The sequence below is a fragment of the Kogia breviceps genome, chromosome 2 (genome assembly GCF_026419965.1).
Source record: "Kogia breviceps isolate mKogBre1 chromosome 2, mKogBre1 haplotype 1, whole genome shotgun sequence".
NCBI classification, from domain to species: domain Eukaryota; kingdom Metazoa; phylum Chordata; class Mammalia; order Artiodactyla; family Physeteridae; genus Kogia; species Kogia breviceps.
Genome location: NC_081311.1, coordinates 16,218,394 through 16,238,726, shown reverse-complemented (window position 1 = coordinate 16,238,726; position 20,333 = coordinate 16,218,394). Strand labels below are relative to the sequence as shown.

The window sequence follows — 20,333 nt, the reverse complement described above, 5'->3', positions numbered from 1 at the left end:
GTTGCTGCTTTTTACTTTTTTATTTAAGTATAACATAAAGTATACAAATCTGAAGTGAACAGCCCTACCATTTTTGATCCCCAAAACTGTTTTAAGTAATGTAGGTATTATTTCCATTTTGCAGATAGGGAAACTGAGGCTTGGGGATTGTGGCTATCTCCTTTTCATTAGGTGGCTTTTGGAAGAAGCACACCTGGGCACAGGGCAGACCCTTGCATAGCCAGCATGGGGTTGTTTTACTTTGTTACTACTGTGATTCTTTCTGGAAGAAGCTGTTTTGCTGTTTCTGGATTTTGTTGAGAATTTAACATTATTGTGGCCCTTACTCTTAATTGGTTCTGTGCTGTAAGTATTACAATTGGTTGCTTTATTTCAGTTTCCACAAACTTGAAGATAATAAATCACCTTTTGAAACAAAGAACATGGACGTGAAAAAAGAGGTATGATATACTTACTTTCTCTTTGCCTTTAGAGCAAATTTTTCACTCCCTTTATTTTGAAATAAGAGGACTTAAGCTAAATAAAATATTTATGACTTATTTCTCCATTTCACCAGTGTTTGTTTATTCCTGTTGAATAAATCTGTACACTCTAATAGTGATCGATTTGGTGAGCATTGGAGGTCTATGAGAACTGTTTATGCCCAGCTTTTTTCCAAAAAGGACTTGAGATGGCCGTGTCTCGCTGTAGGTGGACCACTGAGGAAATCCTCTCTCTGTGGTCCCTGTGTGCACATGTTCTCTAACTTTGTGTACTGGATTCTAATAGGGCCCTGTTATCTAAGGAGCACTTTTTCCTGTTAATACCTTTCTTCCATTTAGATAACTGTATAGGGTAAATCATGTGCAGTCTGGAAAATATCAGTGATGTCCAACTCATTTTATAGATAAATTTTATCTTTGTCTAGCTGGTTCTAGCTTCTACTTTCAAAAAAAAAATCCATTCCTATAAAAATGTTAACAAGTGAAAACTTAAAACACTGCCCTCCCCACCCACCCCCTTGTTAAAAAAATAGACTCAACATTGCCATCACTGTCATGGCCTGATTCTTGGGTGATCCCAGTGCTATGCACACTGCCTGTGGACGGTACGTTATAGTGACTCTCGAAGACGTATGTTATTTCTCTAGACCCTCATTCAAACCTGGGAGTCAGGCTGTTTTGACCTCGGTTCTAGCAAATAGTGGCCATGGTATCATTTATTTTATTTTATTTATTTATTTATTTTTGACTGCATTGGCTTTTTGTTGCTACACGTGGGCTTTCTCTAGTTGCGGCGATTGTGGGCTACTTTTTTTTTTTTTTTTTTTTTGCTGTATGCGGGCCTCTCACTGTTGTGGCCTCTCCTGTTTTGGAGCACACGCTCTGGACGCAAAGGCTCAGTGGCCATGGCTCACAGGCTCAGCCACTCCGTGGCACGTGGAACCTTCCCGGACTGGGGCACGAACCTGTGTCCCCTGCATCGGCAGGCGGACTCTCAAACACTGTGCCACCAGGGAAGCCCTGTGGGCTACTCTTGTTTGCAGTGCACGGGCTTCTCATTGTAGTGGCTTCTCTTGTTACAGAGCATGGGCTCTAGATGCACGGGCTCAGTAGTTGTGGCTCACAGGCTCTAGAGCACAGTCTCAGTAGTTGTGGCCCATGGGCTTAGTTGCTCTGCAGCAGGTGGGATCTTCCCGGACCAGGGATCAAACCTGTGTCCCCTGCATTGGCAGGCAGATTCTTAACCACTGAACCACCAGGGAAGTCTGGCCATGGTATCATTTAAACATGTGCTTGTAAGTAACTCACTTAATGTGTTTTTTCAAACCAGAGTGACTGTCCTCTTGGAGTTACTAAAGAAATAGCCATTTGTACTGATAAAATAATGTTTTCTGATTTGAGAAGCCTCCAGCTGAGGAAAACCATGGAAATAAAGGTATTTGTTGTTTAATTTCCATAGAGATCCAAAGAACTATAGATTTTTATTTCCTTGTTTCCTGTGTTTGAGTTTATAAGACAGCTCCAAAACACAACTGAAATTGATAAAGATTGCAAAAACCTGTCTACAGTACTTTTTGTATCTTGTTATAAAGCTTTATAAAGTTAACATTTTCTCTGTTCTCAGTGAATTATTGCAACTTTTTTGTCTTTGAAAGGGTACAGTTACTGAATTCAAACACCCAGGTGACTTTTATGTGCAGTTACATTCTTCAGAAGTTTTAGAATACATGAACCAACTCTCTGCGAGCTTAAAGGAAACATATGCAAATAAGGCACATGAAGAAGATTATATTCCTGTAAAGGGAGAAGTTTGTGTTGCCAAGTACACAGTGGATCAGGTAACCCCTAATGAAATTTTAACAAGACATTTTAATTTACTTTGGTCCTGTCAGCTTGACACCAGAGCTTTTAATGATTCATTAGATGGCTTGAGGTGAGACTCTGGTCACACTGCTGTTTCTCTTCCTCAGTCAGGAGTCCACGTCTGTTTGCTTCCTTCCTCCCTGCCTGAGGCCTCTCCAGCTCTGCATGTAGGCTCCTCAGTTGCTGGGTACAGAGTGATTGCTAGTCCTAGAGCTTGTGTTTCTTTGTGTAGCTGAGGCATTAGTGGGTCACCGAGTCCGCCGGGCTAGAAGAGCCTGGGAACTGTTGTGTATATTAAAGCATCTAAAATGGACCGATTTGGGAATTTCTGATCCAGAGTCTTAGGAAATTAAGGTAACTTGTTAATAGAGTATCTCAGAACAGTAACTTTTCCTTTGCATGTTCTGTAGATTGAGAGTTTTTAAACCTAAGATTGTGAAGTGCTGCTTTGAAGCAGAATACCGTTATATTTCACTTTCAGACCTGGAACAGAGTAATAATACAAGACGTTGATGTGCTGCAGAAGAAGGCACAAGTCTTATATATTGATTATGGAAATGAAGAAATGATTCCAGTAAACAGAATTCACCAACTGAACAGAAAAACTGACTTGTTTCCTCCCTGTGTAAGTCTCTTTTACTTTCTGAATTCCTAATAGCGTCCCAAAGGAGCTGTCTTTAATGTTTTGATGGACACAGTATTTGTGTGTTTGTTGCCATGGTTATTATGAGAAAGGACCTATTGGTGTATCTTTCACTATGTGGAGAAACAATCACGGACTTTCTTGGCTCCATTTTATTCGGCATTACTTAGTTAAGTACAGCCTCAGCTAAGAAACTTAGCATTTTTAGGGACATCTTATTAATCTGCTCTTTAAAAACAATCATTTTTATATTTATTACATTATTAGGAAGCGACTTGAATTTATGTATAATTGAGGGATAATAACCATCCTTTGATGAATTTCTCAGGCTTCAAGTCCCAAAAGGAAAAGCATTGTGGATAGGATATCAAGAGAGACAAATAATTATTCATAAAATTGTTGATCGGATTAGTACTTGAAGATTTTTGATGAATATTCAGCATGAAATACATTGTCTTTTAAAAAAATCTTTGCATAATTAATTAGAAAAAAGTCACTTTCAAATACTAATTTTTAGTAACTTGTGTAAAATCTTTCAGGCCTTAAAATGCTTTGTGGCCAATGTTATCCCAGCAGCGGGGAATTGGAGCAATGATTGCATCAAAACTATTAAATCACTGTTAATGGAGCAGTACTGCTCTGTAAAGATTGTGGACATCTTAAAAGAGGAAGTGGTTTCCTTTGCTGTGGATGTTATGCTGACAAGTTCAGGTAAGATCTGAATCTTTCTTTTTAAATGGAGCACTTAATATGTTATTTAGTGCCCACCTGTTACTCAGAGAAGAAATAGAAACATGAAGTGAGACCAAGTAAGCCCTGCTCTGGAGTCATTCAAATTGTGATAGGAAATATGGCCTTGGCTCTGCTCTTGCAGTTGGCAGTTTATCAAAGACAAGGCACAAGTTTATAGAATTGGGTACATTAAAAGGCTAGATCTAGACTTAGTATGGGAAAATTCTAGTATCTTTGTAATATAGCCATTATAATATCCCTGATTTCTACTCATTTACTGGGAAAATTCAGGAATTTTTCTGTGAATTTGTCCATCCTTACCATCAGTGCTTTTTCTTTGAACAACCTTCACAGAACTGCATTTGGTTAGCATTAAGCCCATAAGCACACAGTATTTAAGTTGTGGAAATGGAAGCAGTTTGGAATCCTGTTCTTCCTTTATGGCTTTGTACATATTTAAAAAGTGACTTCTGACAGTGTGCTTATAATTGCCTCTTGGTTTCCAAGGTATTACTACTCTTCTACTGCTTGAGACCCATCATTGGTTGGTTACTTGGTAGAAAATTCAGTTAATCCTGTTGTGAAATTAATTATAAAATCTGTGTGTTTTGTTTCTTTGCTCTGTATGTTCCATGTTATGACTTGAGCTTTTGGATACTGTTTGAGGGAACTTGAAGTTTATGTGGCTGCTGGTTGACACTTGTTCCAGCCATACTTTATGTCTGAGATGAAGTAGTCTTATGTCTTAAATTTATTTTATCTTATAAGTGATGGTCATTCTAAGCATGCCAGTGAGGTGGTCACTAAATCTTCCATGTTATTCATAATTTTTAAGCGAAATATTTTTATTAAATTTTTTGTTAAGTGATGATGGGGATTTTGACTCAATTTTTTTCTAATAAATTTATTTTTATTTATTTTTGGCTGCATTGGGTCTTTGTTGCTGCAGGCAGGCTTCCTCTAGTTGCAGTGAGCGGGGGCTACTCTTTGTTGTGGTGCATGGGCTTCTCATTGCAGTGGCCTCTCGTTGCAGAGCACAGGCTCTAGGCATGCGGGCTTCAGTAGTTGTGGCACGTGGGCTCAGTAATTGTGGCTCGTGGGCTCTAGAGCGCAGGCTCAGTGGTTGTGGTGCATGAGCTTAGTTGCTCCGCGGCATGTGGGATCTTCCTGGACCAGAGCTCGAACCCATGTCCCCTGCATTGACAGACAGATTCTTAACCACTGCACCACCGAGGAAGCCCCTTGACTCAGTTTTTAAAGCTGAAAATTAATAAACTATATTTTGCACGCAGCAACTGAACTAGTAAGAAATATGCCAGTGTGCCAGTAGCTATAATGTTTAAATCATGTGATTGATTGATTTCTTTTGTATTTATTCTTTTCCTCCAATGGTGTAATATCTCAATGGAAATATGTTCTCTTAATCACTTTTAGGAAAATTCTTAGACCATGTGCTTATAGAAATGGGATATGGCTTGAAACCCAAGGGACAAAATTCTAAGAAGCAAAGTGCAGATTCAAGTGAGTATACAGATTAATATTGAACGGTGTAGTGATTTTAGTTATTGAAGAAGTTATTGTATCTTGTCTGTATTCCTAGAGTACTGCCTCTATGAAATCCCTGAAACCTCAATCTTGGGTGAGACAGCTCTGCTGAACAGTTCTCAGTAGTTTTTTTTGCCATCTGGAGGAGAAAACTCAATACTTACTGGTCTAAAAATTATCACGGTTGAAATCGTAAATGATGGTGGTGTCCTAGGGAGAGTGTAAAGTGAGAGAAGTGAACCTGAGCTTACAATACCAAGGGAGAAGCTGTGCTGGGAGAGGTGGAAAGAGAACAGGGAAAATGTTGCCAGAGTAACAGAAGAGTAAATGTTCTGGGAAGGAATCATCAGCAATACTAAATGCTGCAAAGGGGTCCAGTGGAAGGAACAAAATCTCCCCAGCAGTATCTTCTTCACTAAGGCACTGTAGAGGTGCCTTCAGGGAGCATATTCTGTGGGCAGTATACGCCCACATAGAGAAGAGATTATAGAACAGTTGGTGGCGGAATCACAGAGTGCAGTGGGGGCCCTGGGAAGGGCACCTGACCCAGATTTGGAGGAAAGCCTTTCACAGTGGCATCATACTGAGCAGGAAATACTCAAGTTGCTGGGAGATTTGGGAGTATGTTCTGAGAAAAAAGACCAGCATGTATTAAGGCCTAGAGGTGTGAAAGAGCACAGTTAGACCTGAAAAACCGGAAAATTGGATTAATGAAACCAACTTATATTTCTGCTTTTTGATAAGGTGATCCTGAAGATGTCAGGAAAGTCATAGCTGGGAACAGACTTGCTGTGGACAGAAGTGGCCTGATCCCCAAAGTGCTGACTGAGAATGTAGGTGCGGAGTTTTGCGGTGTGGTCACCCATATTCAGACTCCAGAAGACTTCTTTTGTCAACACCTACAGAGTGGGCGTAAGTAAATCTTGATTTGTGCTGTCAGTATAACGTACATCAAGAGACTCAGTGTGCAGACAGGCAGGTGATGTGTAAACTTGTATTTCTTTAGTTTAAGATGTGATCTGTATCCACAGATAAGCTCGCTGAACTTCAGGCATCACTGAGCGCGTACTGCAGTCAGGTGTCTCCACGCTCTGATTTTTATCCAACCATTGGTGATATCTGCTGTGCTCAGTTCTCTGGTAAGGAAACGAGAGTATTATTGAATTTTTTACTTACAATTAAGTACCAAGAAATGAAACAATCTTCGTTTTGCATTGGATGGCTGCATCTGAAATTTGAGGAGTGCACCAATTATGGGGTTTTTTTGTGGTACGCGGGCCTCTCACTGCTGTGGCCTCTCCTGCCGCGGAGCACAGGCTCCGGACATGCAGGCCCAGCGGCCGTGGCTCACGGGCCCAGCCGCTCCGTGGCATGTGGGATCTTCCGGAACCGCGGCACGAACCCGTGTCCCTGCATCGGCAGGCGGACTCTCAACCACTGCGCCACCAGGGAAGCCCCACCAATTATGTTTTAAAGTAGATCCAATTAAACTGAATCGAAGTGTGTAAGGGAGGAGGAGCACCTGTAAATGCTGGGGGGGTGGTGGTGATGGAGGTTTTTATTTTATCAGCCCTTTAGTTCTGGAGACTGATACAGACATTTGTTTATATCAGTGTGGGAACGTGGAACCTCCCAGGGTCATATCTTGGCCAGTTTTCTTTGGAACAGCAAGAGTGTCTGGAGGCACGTAGCTGTCGTGGCCCAGCCTTTGTAGCTGCACAGATGATGACCCTGTGATGACCGGGTTCAGTTCTCTGCTGAAGGGCGGGCCAGTGGCCTCCCAGGTGGGGAGAGACAGGTTAGGCCTCCAGTAAATCTGTGTCTTGGTTAGTGGAGTCTGGTTGACTCATACTGCCAGGTATTCTAAAATTGATCAAGACCTGATGGATTCACTCACATGATCAGGACATGTTCCCTTGTCCTAATGAGTTAACTGTCTACTAGAGGGATTAAGCATGTAAATAAATAATGACAGCATACGACATGAGTTACCTAGAAATGGATGAATAAAGGTGACGTTTCAGGAGTTGAAAGCTTCTGATAAGGAAGAGTAGGAATGGTGAATAAGCATACATAGTTCAGTAAAGCTTGATGTTACGTGAAAGTAGAGTCTACAAATGACCATCTAAATTGAGGAGGAAACGTTTTTGTTTATATCTACATTGGAAGATCATTTCAGATTGAGTCTCTCCTATTTTTAGAGGATGACCAGTGGTACCGTGCCTCTGTTTTGGCTTATGCTTCTGAGGAATCTGTACTGGTTGGATATGTAGACTATGGAAACTTGGAAAGCCTTAGTTTGACAAGACTTTGCCCCATAACTCCGAAGTTGTTGGAATTGCCAATGCAAGCTATTAAGTGTGTGCTGGCAGGTATGTAATTTTTATAGTTCCCGTATTCTGAAAATATTGAAACCTAAAGTTAAGAGCATTAGAATTGAAATTAAACTAGTGAGTAGATCAGGGAATGTGTTTAGCTATAACTTAACCTCAGTACAAAAACAATCCTTAATGGAACATTTAGGAAATACAGATGACTGTTTTGCTATCTGTAATAAAATGAACCTGTGTTTATGAAATTGAGTATTCTTTTTTGTTATTTATAGATCCTGCATTATCAATCAATACATATCACAGAAGCCTGTCAATTGCATGAATTAGGGGGAAACTGTTTTTAAAAGCAAGAACATTAACGATCGTATGCTTGGAAATTACTGTGTGTGTAATAACGTGTTCCACTGGGAGCAGGAGCGTCTGCCCAGCGTGAAAGATTAGCTTCTGCAACTTTTCATTCAAATGTACCATAATTTAACTAGTATCCAGTTATCAGAAGGATATTTCCAAGTTTTTGCTACTAGCAGTGTTCTTTTAACTACATTTTTCAACCTATCCAAGATCATTTCCTTAGGAACAGGTACAAACTACTATTGTATAAAATAAGTAAGCTATAGGGATGTACAGTACAGCACAGGGAATATAACCAATATTTTATAATAACTAAGTGGAGCATAATCTATAATCTATAAAAATACTGAATCACTGCGTTGTACACCCGAAACTAATACAGTATTGTAAATCAAATATACTTCAATAAAAAATTAATGATCTTTTTAAAAAAACTAATTTTTAGAAAAAGATCATTTCCTTGGGATAGGTTGCAAAACGTACTTACATTTGCAGAAATACTGCCTTAGGTGGAATGGAGGTGTCAGTGGGTATGCTTTTCATGTTTGTGATACATATTATGATTGTTCCCTAGAAAAGGTAGAACTAGCTTACACACCTACCAGAAACATAGTAGGGAGTCAATTCCTTGACACGTCGGTGTACCAAATATTGGGTGGGCCAAAAGGTTCATTCGGTTTTTTCCGTAAGATGGCTCTAGGAGCACTTAGTTGTCTTTAACTTCACTCGAAACAATTTTGTTAGATTGTATATGACAGCTGTCATATCAGCGTGCATTAAAAAAAAACTTATCAAAATTGGTGAGTTTTTGTGTAGCCATTTTAATATTGAAGGTGGAAGAAAAACATTTTTGGTATATTATGCTTTATTCTTTCAAGAAAGGTAAAAGTGCAACTGAAATACACAAAAAGATTTGTGGAGAAGGTGCTGTGACTGATTAAATGTGTCAAAAGTGGTTAGTGAAGTTTCGTGCTGGAGATTTCTCTCTGGACGATGCTCCACGGTTGGGTAGACCAGTTGAAGTTGATAGTGGTCAAATCAAAACAATAATTGAGAACAATCAACGTTATACCACGCGGGAGAGAGCTGACATATTCAAAATATCCAAATTGAGTGCTGAAAAATCATTTGCACCAGCTTGGTTATATGAATCGCTTTGATGTTTGGGTTCCACATAAGTTAAGTGAAAAAAACCTCCTTGACCATATTTCCGCATGCGATTCTTTACTGAAACATAATGAAAACGTTCCATTTTTAAAACAAATTGTGACGGGCGATGAAAAGTGGATACTGTACAATAATGTGGAATGGAAGAGATCATGTGGCAAGCGAAATGAACCACCACTAACCACACCAAAGGCCAGTCTTCATCCAAAGAAGGTGATGTTGTGTATGTGGTGGGATTGGAAGGGAGTCCTCTATCCGGAGCTCCTTCCGGAAAACCAAAGGATAAATTCCAACAAGTACTGCTGCCAGTTAGACCAACTGAAAACAGCACTCGACGAAAAGCATCCAGAATTACTCAACGGAAAATGTATAATCTTCCATCAGGATAACACAAGACCACATGTTGCTTTGATGACCAGTTAAAAACTGTTACAGCTTGCCTGGGAAGTTCTGATTCATCTGCTATATTCACCAGATATTGCACCTTCAGATTTCCATTTATTTCAGACTTTACAAAATTCTCTTAATGGAAAAAATGTCAATTCCCTGGAAGACTGTAAAAGGTACCCGGAGTAGTTCTTTGCTCAAAAAGATAAAAGGTTTTGGGAAGATGGAATTATGAAGTTGCCTGAAAAATGACAAGGTGTGGAACAAAAGGGTGAATATGTTGTTCAATGAAGGTCTTAAGTGAAAATGAAAAATGTCTTTTATTTAAAAAACTGAAGGTACTTTTGTCCTGCCCAATAGATATTTCTGTATTATTTCATCTTGGCCAATTTTGATAAGCTAAAAGCAAAATCATTTTAATTTGCTTCATTACGGGTGAGACTGGATGTTTTTTCATAAGTTACTTGGCTCTTAATTTTATGAAATGACTTGGCATAACTTTGGGGTTGTTGATTTGTAAGTGCCCTTTCAGTAAATGCTACAGATGTTTCAGACGTCAGTATTAGCGACTGGTGTTTCTTCCTGGATTGTTTTATACTTTTGTTTGTGATTTTCTTAACAACCTTATTGACATATAATTTATATACCATAAAAAATCACTGTTTTAAGGAATTCTCTGGCAGACTGGTGGTTAAGACTCCGCTCTTTCACTGCCATGGGCGTGGATTTGATCCCTGGTCGGGGAACTAAGATCCTGCAAGCTGTGCAGCACAGCCAAAAAATTAAAAAAATAAAAATCAGTGTTTTAGGTATACAATTCATTGATTTTTAGTAATTTACTGAGTTGTACAACCATCACCATAATCCAGTTTTGGAACATTTCCATCACCCCACTGAGATCTCGTGCCCATTTATATATAGTTAATCGTAGCTTCCTAGGCAACCATTAATCTACTCTTGGTCTTCTAGATTTGCTTCTTTGGACATTTCGTATCAATGGATTTATGATGGTTTGTTTACATAGAAATATAGAAGCTTTTTACAGACTTTTTCTTTATAATTTTGCCTTCACTTTTGTGTTTAGAAAATCCTTCTCAGATGGGACTTTCTGGTTCCAGTGTTTGTCATAGAGTCCTTAAGTTTGTGGAAATTAGGAGCTAAATTTGTGAAGGCTTGCAATAAGAAATATTTTAACATTCTTTTAAAAATTCTTTATTAGGAGTAAAGCCATCATTAGGAGTTTGGACTCCAGAAGCTATTTGTCTGATGAGAAAAATTGTGCAGAACAAAATGATCACAGTGAAAGTGGTGGACAAGTTGGAAAACAGTTCCCTGGTGGAACTTACGGATAGGTCTGTGATGCCCCATGTCAGTGTCTCCAAAGTGCTCATCGACGCAGGCTTTGCCGTGGGGGACAAGGGGGTAGTGACAGATAAGCCCAGTGACAGGAAAGAAGCCCGTGGTAAGTAAATTGTCCACCAGATCATGTCCGTGCTGGAATTCAGGTGGCCTTGTGAATGTATGGGTTCTCATATTTTAAACAAGAATTGATGTTGAGTACCTTTTGTCCTTTTAAATCAAGCATTCATCTAAAGAGTGTGTTTGGGTCACTGGCAGATGAAGATCGATCAGAAATGTGAATTTGAAATTTGGAATTCAGTGAGGTGTAGTAATGGTTAATTCTCATACTAATTAACTTTCCTGCAAAGTCACTAAGAAAGTCATTGGACATTCAGTTCTCCAAAAGCAGACTCTTTAGCAGCCCTGCCTCCAACTCCCTGCTCTGGCCATTTGTTTTGCAAATCGTCCATTTATTTTCACAGTTCCCTCGGGTGTAGAAGCAGAAATCAGCCTGTTGGAGTGGACGTGGGTTGAACTTGCTGTCGATCAGACAGTAGATGTTGTGGTCTGTATGATATATAGTCCTGGAGAATTTTACTGCCATGTGCTTAAAGAGGATGGTAAGTTGACTCTTACTTATTTCTCTTTAGAGTACACCGACATAGATAATAGGTCAAGATAAGTTTGTTATTGGGTGGTGAAACTGTTCTCTTTCCAGTAAAGGCCAAGTGGGTATTTGTAAATTCAAGAAAGATTTGGTTTTACTTGGTTGCCTTTTATTCCATTGTAAGACATTATTTCTGTTTTCAATAGTCTCTGTTTAAACCAGCTTAGATTTCACAGAATGTCTCCTAAATTCATTTTGAAAAATTTTAATTGTTGATCTCATTGACGTACGACATACATACAGATAAGTGCACAAATACGAGTGCAGCATAACAAATTGTCACAAAGTCAAAACCTTGTATAACCAACATCTGGTTACCAGTAACCCGGAAGTTCCCTTCATGTCTCCTGACAATCACTGCCACTTCTTTCTATCAGAGGTAAACATGATCATGCCTTCTAATAATAGCATAGATTAGTTTTTCCCATTTATGAACTTTATGTAAATGGAATCATACACTATGTACTCTTCTGTGCCTTGTTGCTTTTTTTTTTTTCACATTTGTGAGTTTGGAGCATCATTTTCACGTGTGGCTGTAGCTTGTTTTCTGTTGCTGCATAGTGATCCGTTGTATGAATGTACTGCAGTTTACTGTTCCTTTCTGCTGTTGGACATTTGGGTTATTTCTAGTTCTGAGTATAAAATGTTGGTAAGAATATTCTCATACAAATTTAGCGCACATGCATTTCCATTGGACATGTACCTAGGAATGAAATTACTGGCCAAATCTTAAAGGGTATGTGTATTTTCAGCTCTGATCCATGAATGCTGAAAAGTTTCCAAAGTGATCATGGCAGTTGTTGGTTTGAGAATTCTAGCTGCTCCACATCCTCACAAACACTTTGTATTTTCCGTCTTTTTCCCTTGAGCCGTTCCGGTGAGCATCATTGATTTTAACCTCTCTAAGTTTTGGGTTTTCTCTCTGTCAAATAAGGATGTTACCCTAGATAACTAAGTTCCTGCCCGGCTCCCAATTTGTGAGATTTGTCATCCCTTCATACAGAATCATCGGGTAGATAGGCTACTATTTTAAAATATTTGCCACTTTCTTATTTTCATAAGTGATCGTACAAGCAAGCATATGGTACAAATTTTAAAGTTACAAAAGAGAATATAGTGAAAAGTAAGTTTCCCAGTTCCTCTTCTCAGATTTCTAAATATCCTTCCAGTTTCTTTTCTCAGTGTTCTTAATATCTTTCCAAAAGTACTCTATACATATGCTTGTTTGGATATACATATTCCTTTTTATGTAGGCATAAATGGTAAAATAAATAATATTTGCACTTTGCCTTTTTCTTCCACTCTGTCTTGGATATCAGTTCACGTAGTGTTTCCTCCGTTCTTTTTAAAATATACTTTTGATATTGGAATAATTTTAGATTTACAGAAAAGTTGCCAAGATACTACAGAGAGTTCCTGTATACCCCTAGTTTTCTCTATAGTACCACTATTATGTAAGATGTTAACATTTGTTACAACTTAAGAGACCCACCTTGGTAAATGTCTATGAACTAACCTCCAGACTCTATCTGGGTTTCGCTAGATGTCTTTTCCATTTCTGGTAATGTCCTTTTTCTGTTCCAGGGTACCACATCACTGTACATCTCATTCCTTTTCATGGTTACATGGTATTCCCCTGTGTGGGTTTACCCTAATTTCGTTAACCTAGGTATGGACAGCTGAAGGATTCCTGTGTACAAGCATTTGTTACTAAAAACAATTCTTGTAATCTGTGATTTTATTCTGAGACTATATACTTGAGACAAATTCCTAAAATTGTACAATAGTTACTAAGTCAAAGGATATGTGTGCTTGTGCTCTTGAGAGGGTGCCCTCAAGAGGTCATCCAGGCTGATTTCCACTGTCAGTGTATGAAAGTGCCCTCTCCAGCACCATTTCCTGCACTGTGTCCTTAAACTTTCTTATTTTGACTAATCTGAAAGGTGAGAATTCTAACTCAGTACAACTTAATTTCCGTTTCTGTGAGTGGGTCTTTGCCACATATTTAAAAGATATTTTTCTTTTACTTGTATAGTGTTCAGATCCCTTTACTTGGCATTTTAAAGCTCTCCACGGTCTGTATCTTTCCAAGCACATCTCTGGTGTTTTTCTCAGTGATAGTGATTCACCTTTCCATTCCTCTTCTCTGCCAGACTGCTCCCAGCAAGCGTTTTTTGGCTGCTTAATTTGGTACTTTGCCTCAGAGCCATTTCTTTTTCTGGAATACCCTCTCCTTTTCTAGCAAACAAGTCATACTTCAGATTTCTCTATGAAGCCTTTAGTGCACAGAGCTCACCTCTGAAAGTCCTTAGCAGACACTATCTGTGCCAACCATTTAGTAATTACATGTACTCTTTCAGGACATCTTATATGTAACTTCCTCTCTGTGCAGGCTTGTGTACTGTTTCCTGGTCCACATGCAAAGCTCATGCTCTAGCATACTGACAACAATGGCATAATCATGGCTCCGTGCCCAGTAAATTGTTGGTATGGGGTTTACTGAGAGTATTAACTAAATAATGACTTATTTGCCCAATTTCTTAATAAGGAGAAGGGAAAGGTATTTGGTGTACTTTATAGTTGCTTGGGGATGGGTCTGGGTTTTTATGATCAATACACTTTCCAACTTTAAATGAAAATCTGTTACTCTGCATGTTTTCAAAATATTAAACACTATGTGTATTGTGTTTTCAGCTCTAAAGAAACTCAGTGACTTGAACAAATTGGTAGCAGAATATTGCCAGCAGAAGTTGCCTAATATTTTTAAGGCAGAAGTAGGGCAACCTTGTTGTGCTTTTTTTGTAGGTAAGTTGCAGTTGGCACAATATTGCCTATATTAGAATCTTTTATTTCTTGACATTCAAACCTCATTTTTAGTGTATTTTCTTCCTGATGTTTAAGCAGATATTTTTCATTATCAAAATTAAATGAATGCTTAAAATACCGTGGGGTTTTTTCTGTCTCTCTTTGTAACAAGGAGCCCTCCAAATGATACATTCTTACCTAACTTTGTCAAATGCTTTTCTTTCCAGAATTTCTGATAATATTAAAAGCTAGAGAATGGGAAACCTGTTCACTGCAGATTCATTGTTTCTTCTGGTCACCCTGTGCATGTTTATTTTGAAAATATGTTTGATGAAACACCTTAATTTCATTGCATGTTTTTCTGTTTATTTTTTCTATTATTTACCAAGTAACAAGTGAAACAATCTCATTAGCTGTGAGAATATTATAAGTCTTCCAGTTTGACAAATATGATCAAGTTTATTAAGTTTTTACTTCACTTAATATTCTGCTTATTGGTTAGGTTATGAATGAAATCTTTATTATAGCAGATGTAAAAGTGTGATGCTGTAAAAACTTCGGTGATATCCTAAGAATGAATTTTGAGAATTCTCCTTCTAGGGATTTCTGAATTAAAAACTAAAGGTGTTGTCTGGGAAGAGAAATACATTATTAGCTACTTTAGACAAAGAATGGTCTTTTTCAAGATAAAAATTTCAAACCTTAATAGAAGGGAAATATTCCATGTTACAAATTTTGTGTTAAATCTAGGTGATGGTAATTGGTATCGTGCTTTAGTCAAGGAAATCTTACCAAATGGAAACATTAAAGTACAGTTTGTGGATTATGGAAATACTGAAGAAGTTACTGCAGATGAACTCCAAATGATCCCATCCAAATTTTTAAAACTTCCATTTCAGGGGATACAGTGCTGGCTAGTAGGTATGGTGCAGAGTAAGAAATTTTCTCAACTGTCTTCTAATACTTAGAGTACATAAATTTCTCAGTATTAATATATTTATAATTTTAATACTTTGTGTAAGCTATTTTCTGTTTCATTTTATAAAATTTAGAAACATATATTTAAAGATACTGACCAAAATGTTCAGTGGTGATGTCAAAGTAAGGAAGCAGCTGCTTTTCTATACTTATGATAGGAGTGAAAACCGATGCTTTCTTTTGAAGACATTTTGCAGGATTCCTTAAGAGCCTCAAATATTCTTACCTTTTGTCTTAGCAAGTTTACTTGTAATAATTCATCCTAAAGAAATAATCATGTGATTTCACAAAGTTCACCTACATGGAAATTCATTACACTGCTGTTAATAATAGCAAAACAACCTAAATAGCCAATAGTAGAGGCTTGGTTAAATGTGAATCCATATAATGGGTAGTGGTAGTACCTATTTCATAGGTTTGTTGTGAAGATTATTAAATGAATGTTTGGATCAGGGTCTGGCACTCAAAGTTCTGTTAAGTGTTTGTTCTTATTACACAGTCATTAAAATGTTAAATATGTTTTGATGTGACGACTAGTTCATGATTTAAGTGAAGGAAGCAAGTTATGAAAGAGATGGCAGGATGGCCTTGCAATTAAGAAGACAGATTAGAAGCAGCTCTGCTGCCTACTAGCTGTGAGACCTTAGGTAAACTGTTTAAACTCTGTGCTTCCTTTTCCTCATCTGGAAAATACCGGTACCTTCCTCAAAAAGGCATTAAGAATAAAAGAGATACAAGGCATAAAGCACTGAATGATGCCTAACATTATAACTATTTTTATTATTATAAAAATTTCTTTATAAGAGAATTATGAGTATATATGTGCATGTGTGTATTTCCATATGCACATAAAGATTATGAAAGTTTGGATACCAAAATGTTAATAGTGGTCATGTCTAGAAGCATTAGATGCTTTTTATTTTTCCTTTTGCCTGTTTTCTTTCTACTAGAAGCATTAGATGCTTTTTATTTTTCCTTTTGCCTGTTTTCTTTCTACGTACTTTACACTAAGTATGTTTTGGATTATTGTTTTTAATCACCATGTTTTATGTTAGTGTTTCTTAAAATATGACCCCTCCACCCCACAGCCAGTAGTATCAACATGAGAACTTGTTAAAAATGCAGATTCTTAGTCCCCACCCAAGACCTACTACTAAATTGGAAACTCTACGGTGGGGCCCCAAAATCTGTTTTCACAAGCCCTCTATGTAATACAGATGCACACTCACATTTGAGAACCACTGTTATGAAAATAAGGGTATAAGCCAAAGTTATCCCAGAAAGATAATTTTTGGTTAAATACTTAAAAATGACATTTTGAAATTACCATTGGGAAACTGTCCACAAAGGTGAAAGTGTACGTTTAACATCTTTTACCAGAATAGTTGGTAACTCATCATTGTGTATGTAACCATAGTGGCTTTTAAAAGAAATAATAATTCTATTTTTGCTTATTGAGGAAAAATGCCAGGTGAAGATAAGTTAGTGAGGAAAGTAAAGACAGATCCTGAGCCTCCTAAAACAATAGTATATTTGTAGATGCATTATTTGCAACTCAGGCACTGAGGATATAGATATATAATTGATTATTGAGAAAAGATATTCAAAATCACTGACCTGAATGGTAAAGTTGGGAAGGGTCCAGTCCTGGATATTATTGAGGCAAAAAATGCAGCTTTGGGGCACAGAGTTCATTTTTTTTTTTTTTTAAACATCTTTATTGGAGTATAGTTGCTTTACAATGGTGTGTTAGTTTCTGCTTTATAACAGTGAATCAGTTATACATATACATATATCCCCATATGTCTTCCCTCTTGCGTCTCCCTCCCTCCCACCCTCCCTATCCCACCCCTCTAGGTGGTCACAAAGCACTGAGCTGATCTCCTTTTGCTATGTGGCTGCTTCCCACTAGCTATCTGTTTTACATTTGGTAGTGTATATATGTCCATGCCGCTCTCTCACTTTGTCACAGCTTACCCTTTCCCCTCCCCATATCCTCAAGTCCATTCTCTAGTAGGTCTGTGTCTTTATTCCCATCTTACCCTTAGGTTCTTCATGACCTTTTATTTTTTTTTCTTAGATTCCATATATATGTGTTAGCATACGGTATTTGTTTTTCTCTTTCTGACTTACTTCACTCTGTATGACAGACTCTAGGTCCATCCACCTCACTACAAATAACTCAGTTTCGTTTCTTTTTATGGCTGAGTAATATTCCATTGTATATATGTGCCACATCTTCTTTATCCATTCATCTGTTGATGGACACTTTGGTTACTTCCATGTCCTGGCTATCGTAAATAGAGCTTCAATGAACATTTTGGTACATGACTCTTTGAATTACGGTTGAAAACTTCCCTAAGATGGGAAAGGAAATAGTTAATCAAGTCTGGGAAGCACAGAGAGTCCCGTGCAGGATAAACCCAAGGAGAAACATGCCAAGGCACATAGTAATCAAACTATCAAAAATTAAATACAAAGAAAACATATTAAGGGCAGAATTCTTCTTAATGCTGTTTTATTTGTTAGATATACAGCCTAGAAACAAACACTGGACCAGAGAAGCCATAGCAAGATTTCAGACGTGTGTCACAGGGATAAAACTCCAAGCCCGAGTGGTTGAAATCACTGAAAATGGAGTGGGAATTGAACTCACCGATCTTTCCACTTCGTATCCCAGGATAATTACTGATGTTCTGATTGATGAACATGTGGTTTTAAAAGCTAGTTCACCATGTAAAGACTTGGTGAAAGATAGTCCTGTTAATAAACATGGTCTTCAAATTGATGCCCCATGGCTTCAAGGTAACATTTTTAAACTGCTATTTAAATTTTTGTTATCCTTTGCTTTTATAGGCTATGAAAATTTGTCTATTTCAAGTGACATGATTTTCCTGTAGAAATATGCTTTGTGGAAATAGATTAGTAATAGGTAAAGTTAGTTTAATATTTATTTTTTTTTTATTTTTATTTTTATTTTTTTTATTTTTTTTAATTTTTTTTTTTTTTTGCGGTACGAGGGCCTCTCACTGTTGTGGCCTCTCCCATTGCGGAGCACAGGCTCCGGACGCGCAGGCTCAGCGGCCATGGCTCACGGGCCCAGCTGCTCCGCGGCACGTGGGATCTTCCCAGACCGGGGCACGAACCCGTGTCCCCTGCATCGGCAGGCGGATTCTCAACCACTGCGCCACCAGGGAAGCCCAAGTTTAATATTTATTGAAACATGGTTTTTTTATTAAACACTGTACTCATTTTTAATGTAATTACTTGTCAGGCAGACGTGTATCATACAGCTATGTATCCTTTAAAGTTTGAGTAAATTTTAAGAATTAAATATACTATAGAAATGGAAATATACTACTGAAATATACTATAGGAGTGTAATAGTTTAAGGATTTCATATTATAGATTGAACCTTTTTGTAATGCACACCAGAATCCCTCAAATTAAACAGATTGTTTTATGAAAATACAGATTTTCGTTTTGGGAATTTGGGAATGTTGGTATTCAGTAGAATACTAAATTTTATCTTTTTCATGAGAGACCTGTATTTTGTATGTTTGCAGCCACCTCTTCAGCTGAGCAGTGGAGGACAATAGAATTGCCAGTTAATAAAACTGTACAGGCAAGCATATTAGAAATCGTAAACCCAAACTTGTTTTATGCTCTACCAAATGAAATGCCAGGTAAGAAACCAAACAAAGTTTGAGACATATTTATGCTGGTCTTTTAAACTGTAGAATGAACTTACCTGAATTCCTCAGGAAGTGATGGGGGAGAAGAAGGTGATGATTTCTGTTTCACTCAGTGTTTCAATTGATCATGGTAACACTTAAGGAAAATTTAATTATAAAAACATGAATGTGGGGCTTCCCTGGCGGCGCAGTGGTTGGGAGTCCACCTGCCGATGCAGGAGACCACGGGTTCGTGCCCCGGTCCGGGAGGATCCCACATGCCGCGGAGCGGCTGTGCACGTGAGCCATGGCTACTGAGCCTGCGTGTCCGGAGCCTGTGCTCCGCAGCGGGAGAGGCCACAGCAGTGAGAGGCCCGCGTACCGCAAAGCAAACAAACAAACAAAAACATGAATGTGAACATGCCCTGTATTCAGCACCTACTCCACCTGGTCTTGATCATCTACAGCTTTTTATAACAAAGCAACATCCTTAATTACTGTATAATTTCTTGTTTAAAAATAGGTACTGTCTGTATTGAATTGTACTTAACTAAGCTAACCTTCTGCAAGCATTAAGAGAATTTGAACCGAAACAGTTTTAGATACATTAGAAGAGTACTTCCTAATCAGTCTATAATCACAGTGTTACTGTATCTTAGAAACTTAGAGAAATGTTTTACACTGGCCCTAATCTTGAAGAAAAGTAGCATATAAATGTTGACTTTCCTTCTCCTTTTTTATTTCTTTTTTTTTTTTTTTTTTTTTTTTTTTTTGGCGGTACGCGGGCCTCTCACTGCCGTGGCCTCTCCCATTGCGGAGCACAGGCTCCGGACGCGCAGACCCAGCGGCCATGGCTCACGGGTCCAGCCGCTCCGCGGCATGTGGGATCCTCCCGGCCCGGGGCACGAACCCGTGTCCCCTGCATCGGCAGACGGACTCTCAAGCACTGCGCCACCAGGGAAGCCCTCCTTTTCTATTTCTTGAAAGATTACAATTAAGGCATCTCTTCAGTGTATTTTGGTTTTTTTAAAATTCATTTATTTTATTTACTTATTTTTGGCTGCGTTGGGTCTTCGTTGCTGCACGCGGGCTTCCTCTAGTTGCGGTGAGCCGGGGCTGCTCTTCGTTCCGGTGCTCGGGCTTCCCATTGTGGTGGCTTCTCTTGTTGCGGAGCACAGGCTCTAGGCACACGGGCTTCAGTAGTTGTGGCTCGCGGGCTCTAGAGCGCTGGCTCAGTAGTTGTGGTGCACGGGCTTTGTTGCTCTGTGGCATGTGGGATCTTCCCGGACCAGGGCTCGAACCCATGTCCCCTGCATTGGCAGGCAGATTCTTAACCACTGTGCCACCAAGGAAGCCCCAGTAGTA

General features: G+C 38.6%; 1 protein-coding gene across 3 annotated transcripts in view; it reads left to right on the top strand.

The window, feature by feature from the left end:
- TDRD1 (tudor domain containing 1) overlaps window positions 1-20,333 on the top strand; it is a 37,936-nt gene that overhangs the window by 9,695 nt on the left and 7,908 nt on the right. For 2 of the 3 annotated variants that reach the window (XM_059054826.1, XM_059054825.1), the window contains exons 5-19: window positions 377-440; window positions 1,813-1,917; window positions 2,138-2,320; window positions 2,827-2,970; window positions 3,528-3,699; window positions 5,155-5,241; window positions 6,010-6,177; window positions 6,297-6,404; window positions 7,467-7,637; window positions 10,723-10,965; window positions 11,327-11,464; window positions 14,206-14,316; window positions 15,067-15,237; window positions 17,824-18,099; window positions 18,861-18,980. In XM_059054826.1, the coding sequence (XP_058910809.1) occupies window positions 377-440; window positions 1,813-1,917; window positions 2,138-2,320; window positions 2,827-2,970; window positions 3,528-3,699; window positions 5,155-5,241; window positions 6,010-6,177; window positions 6,297-6,404; window positions 7,467-7,637; window positions 10,723-10,965; window positions 11,327-11,464; window positions 14,206-14,316; window positions 15,067-15,237; window positions 17,824-18,099; window positions 18,861-18,980 (2,261 nt within the window). The remainder of the gene's footprint in view (window positions 1-376; window positions 441-1,812; window positions 1,918-2,137; window positions 2,321-2,826; window positions 2,971-3,527; window positions 3,700-5,154; window positions 5,242-6,009; window positions 6,178-6,296; window positions 6,405-7,466; window positions 7,638-10,722; window positions 10,966-11,326; window positions 11,465-14,205; window positions 14,317-15,066; window positions 15,238-17,823; window positions 18,100-18,860; window positions 18,981-20,333) is intronic. The other variant, XM_059054827.1, reaches the window with a different exon arrangement.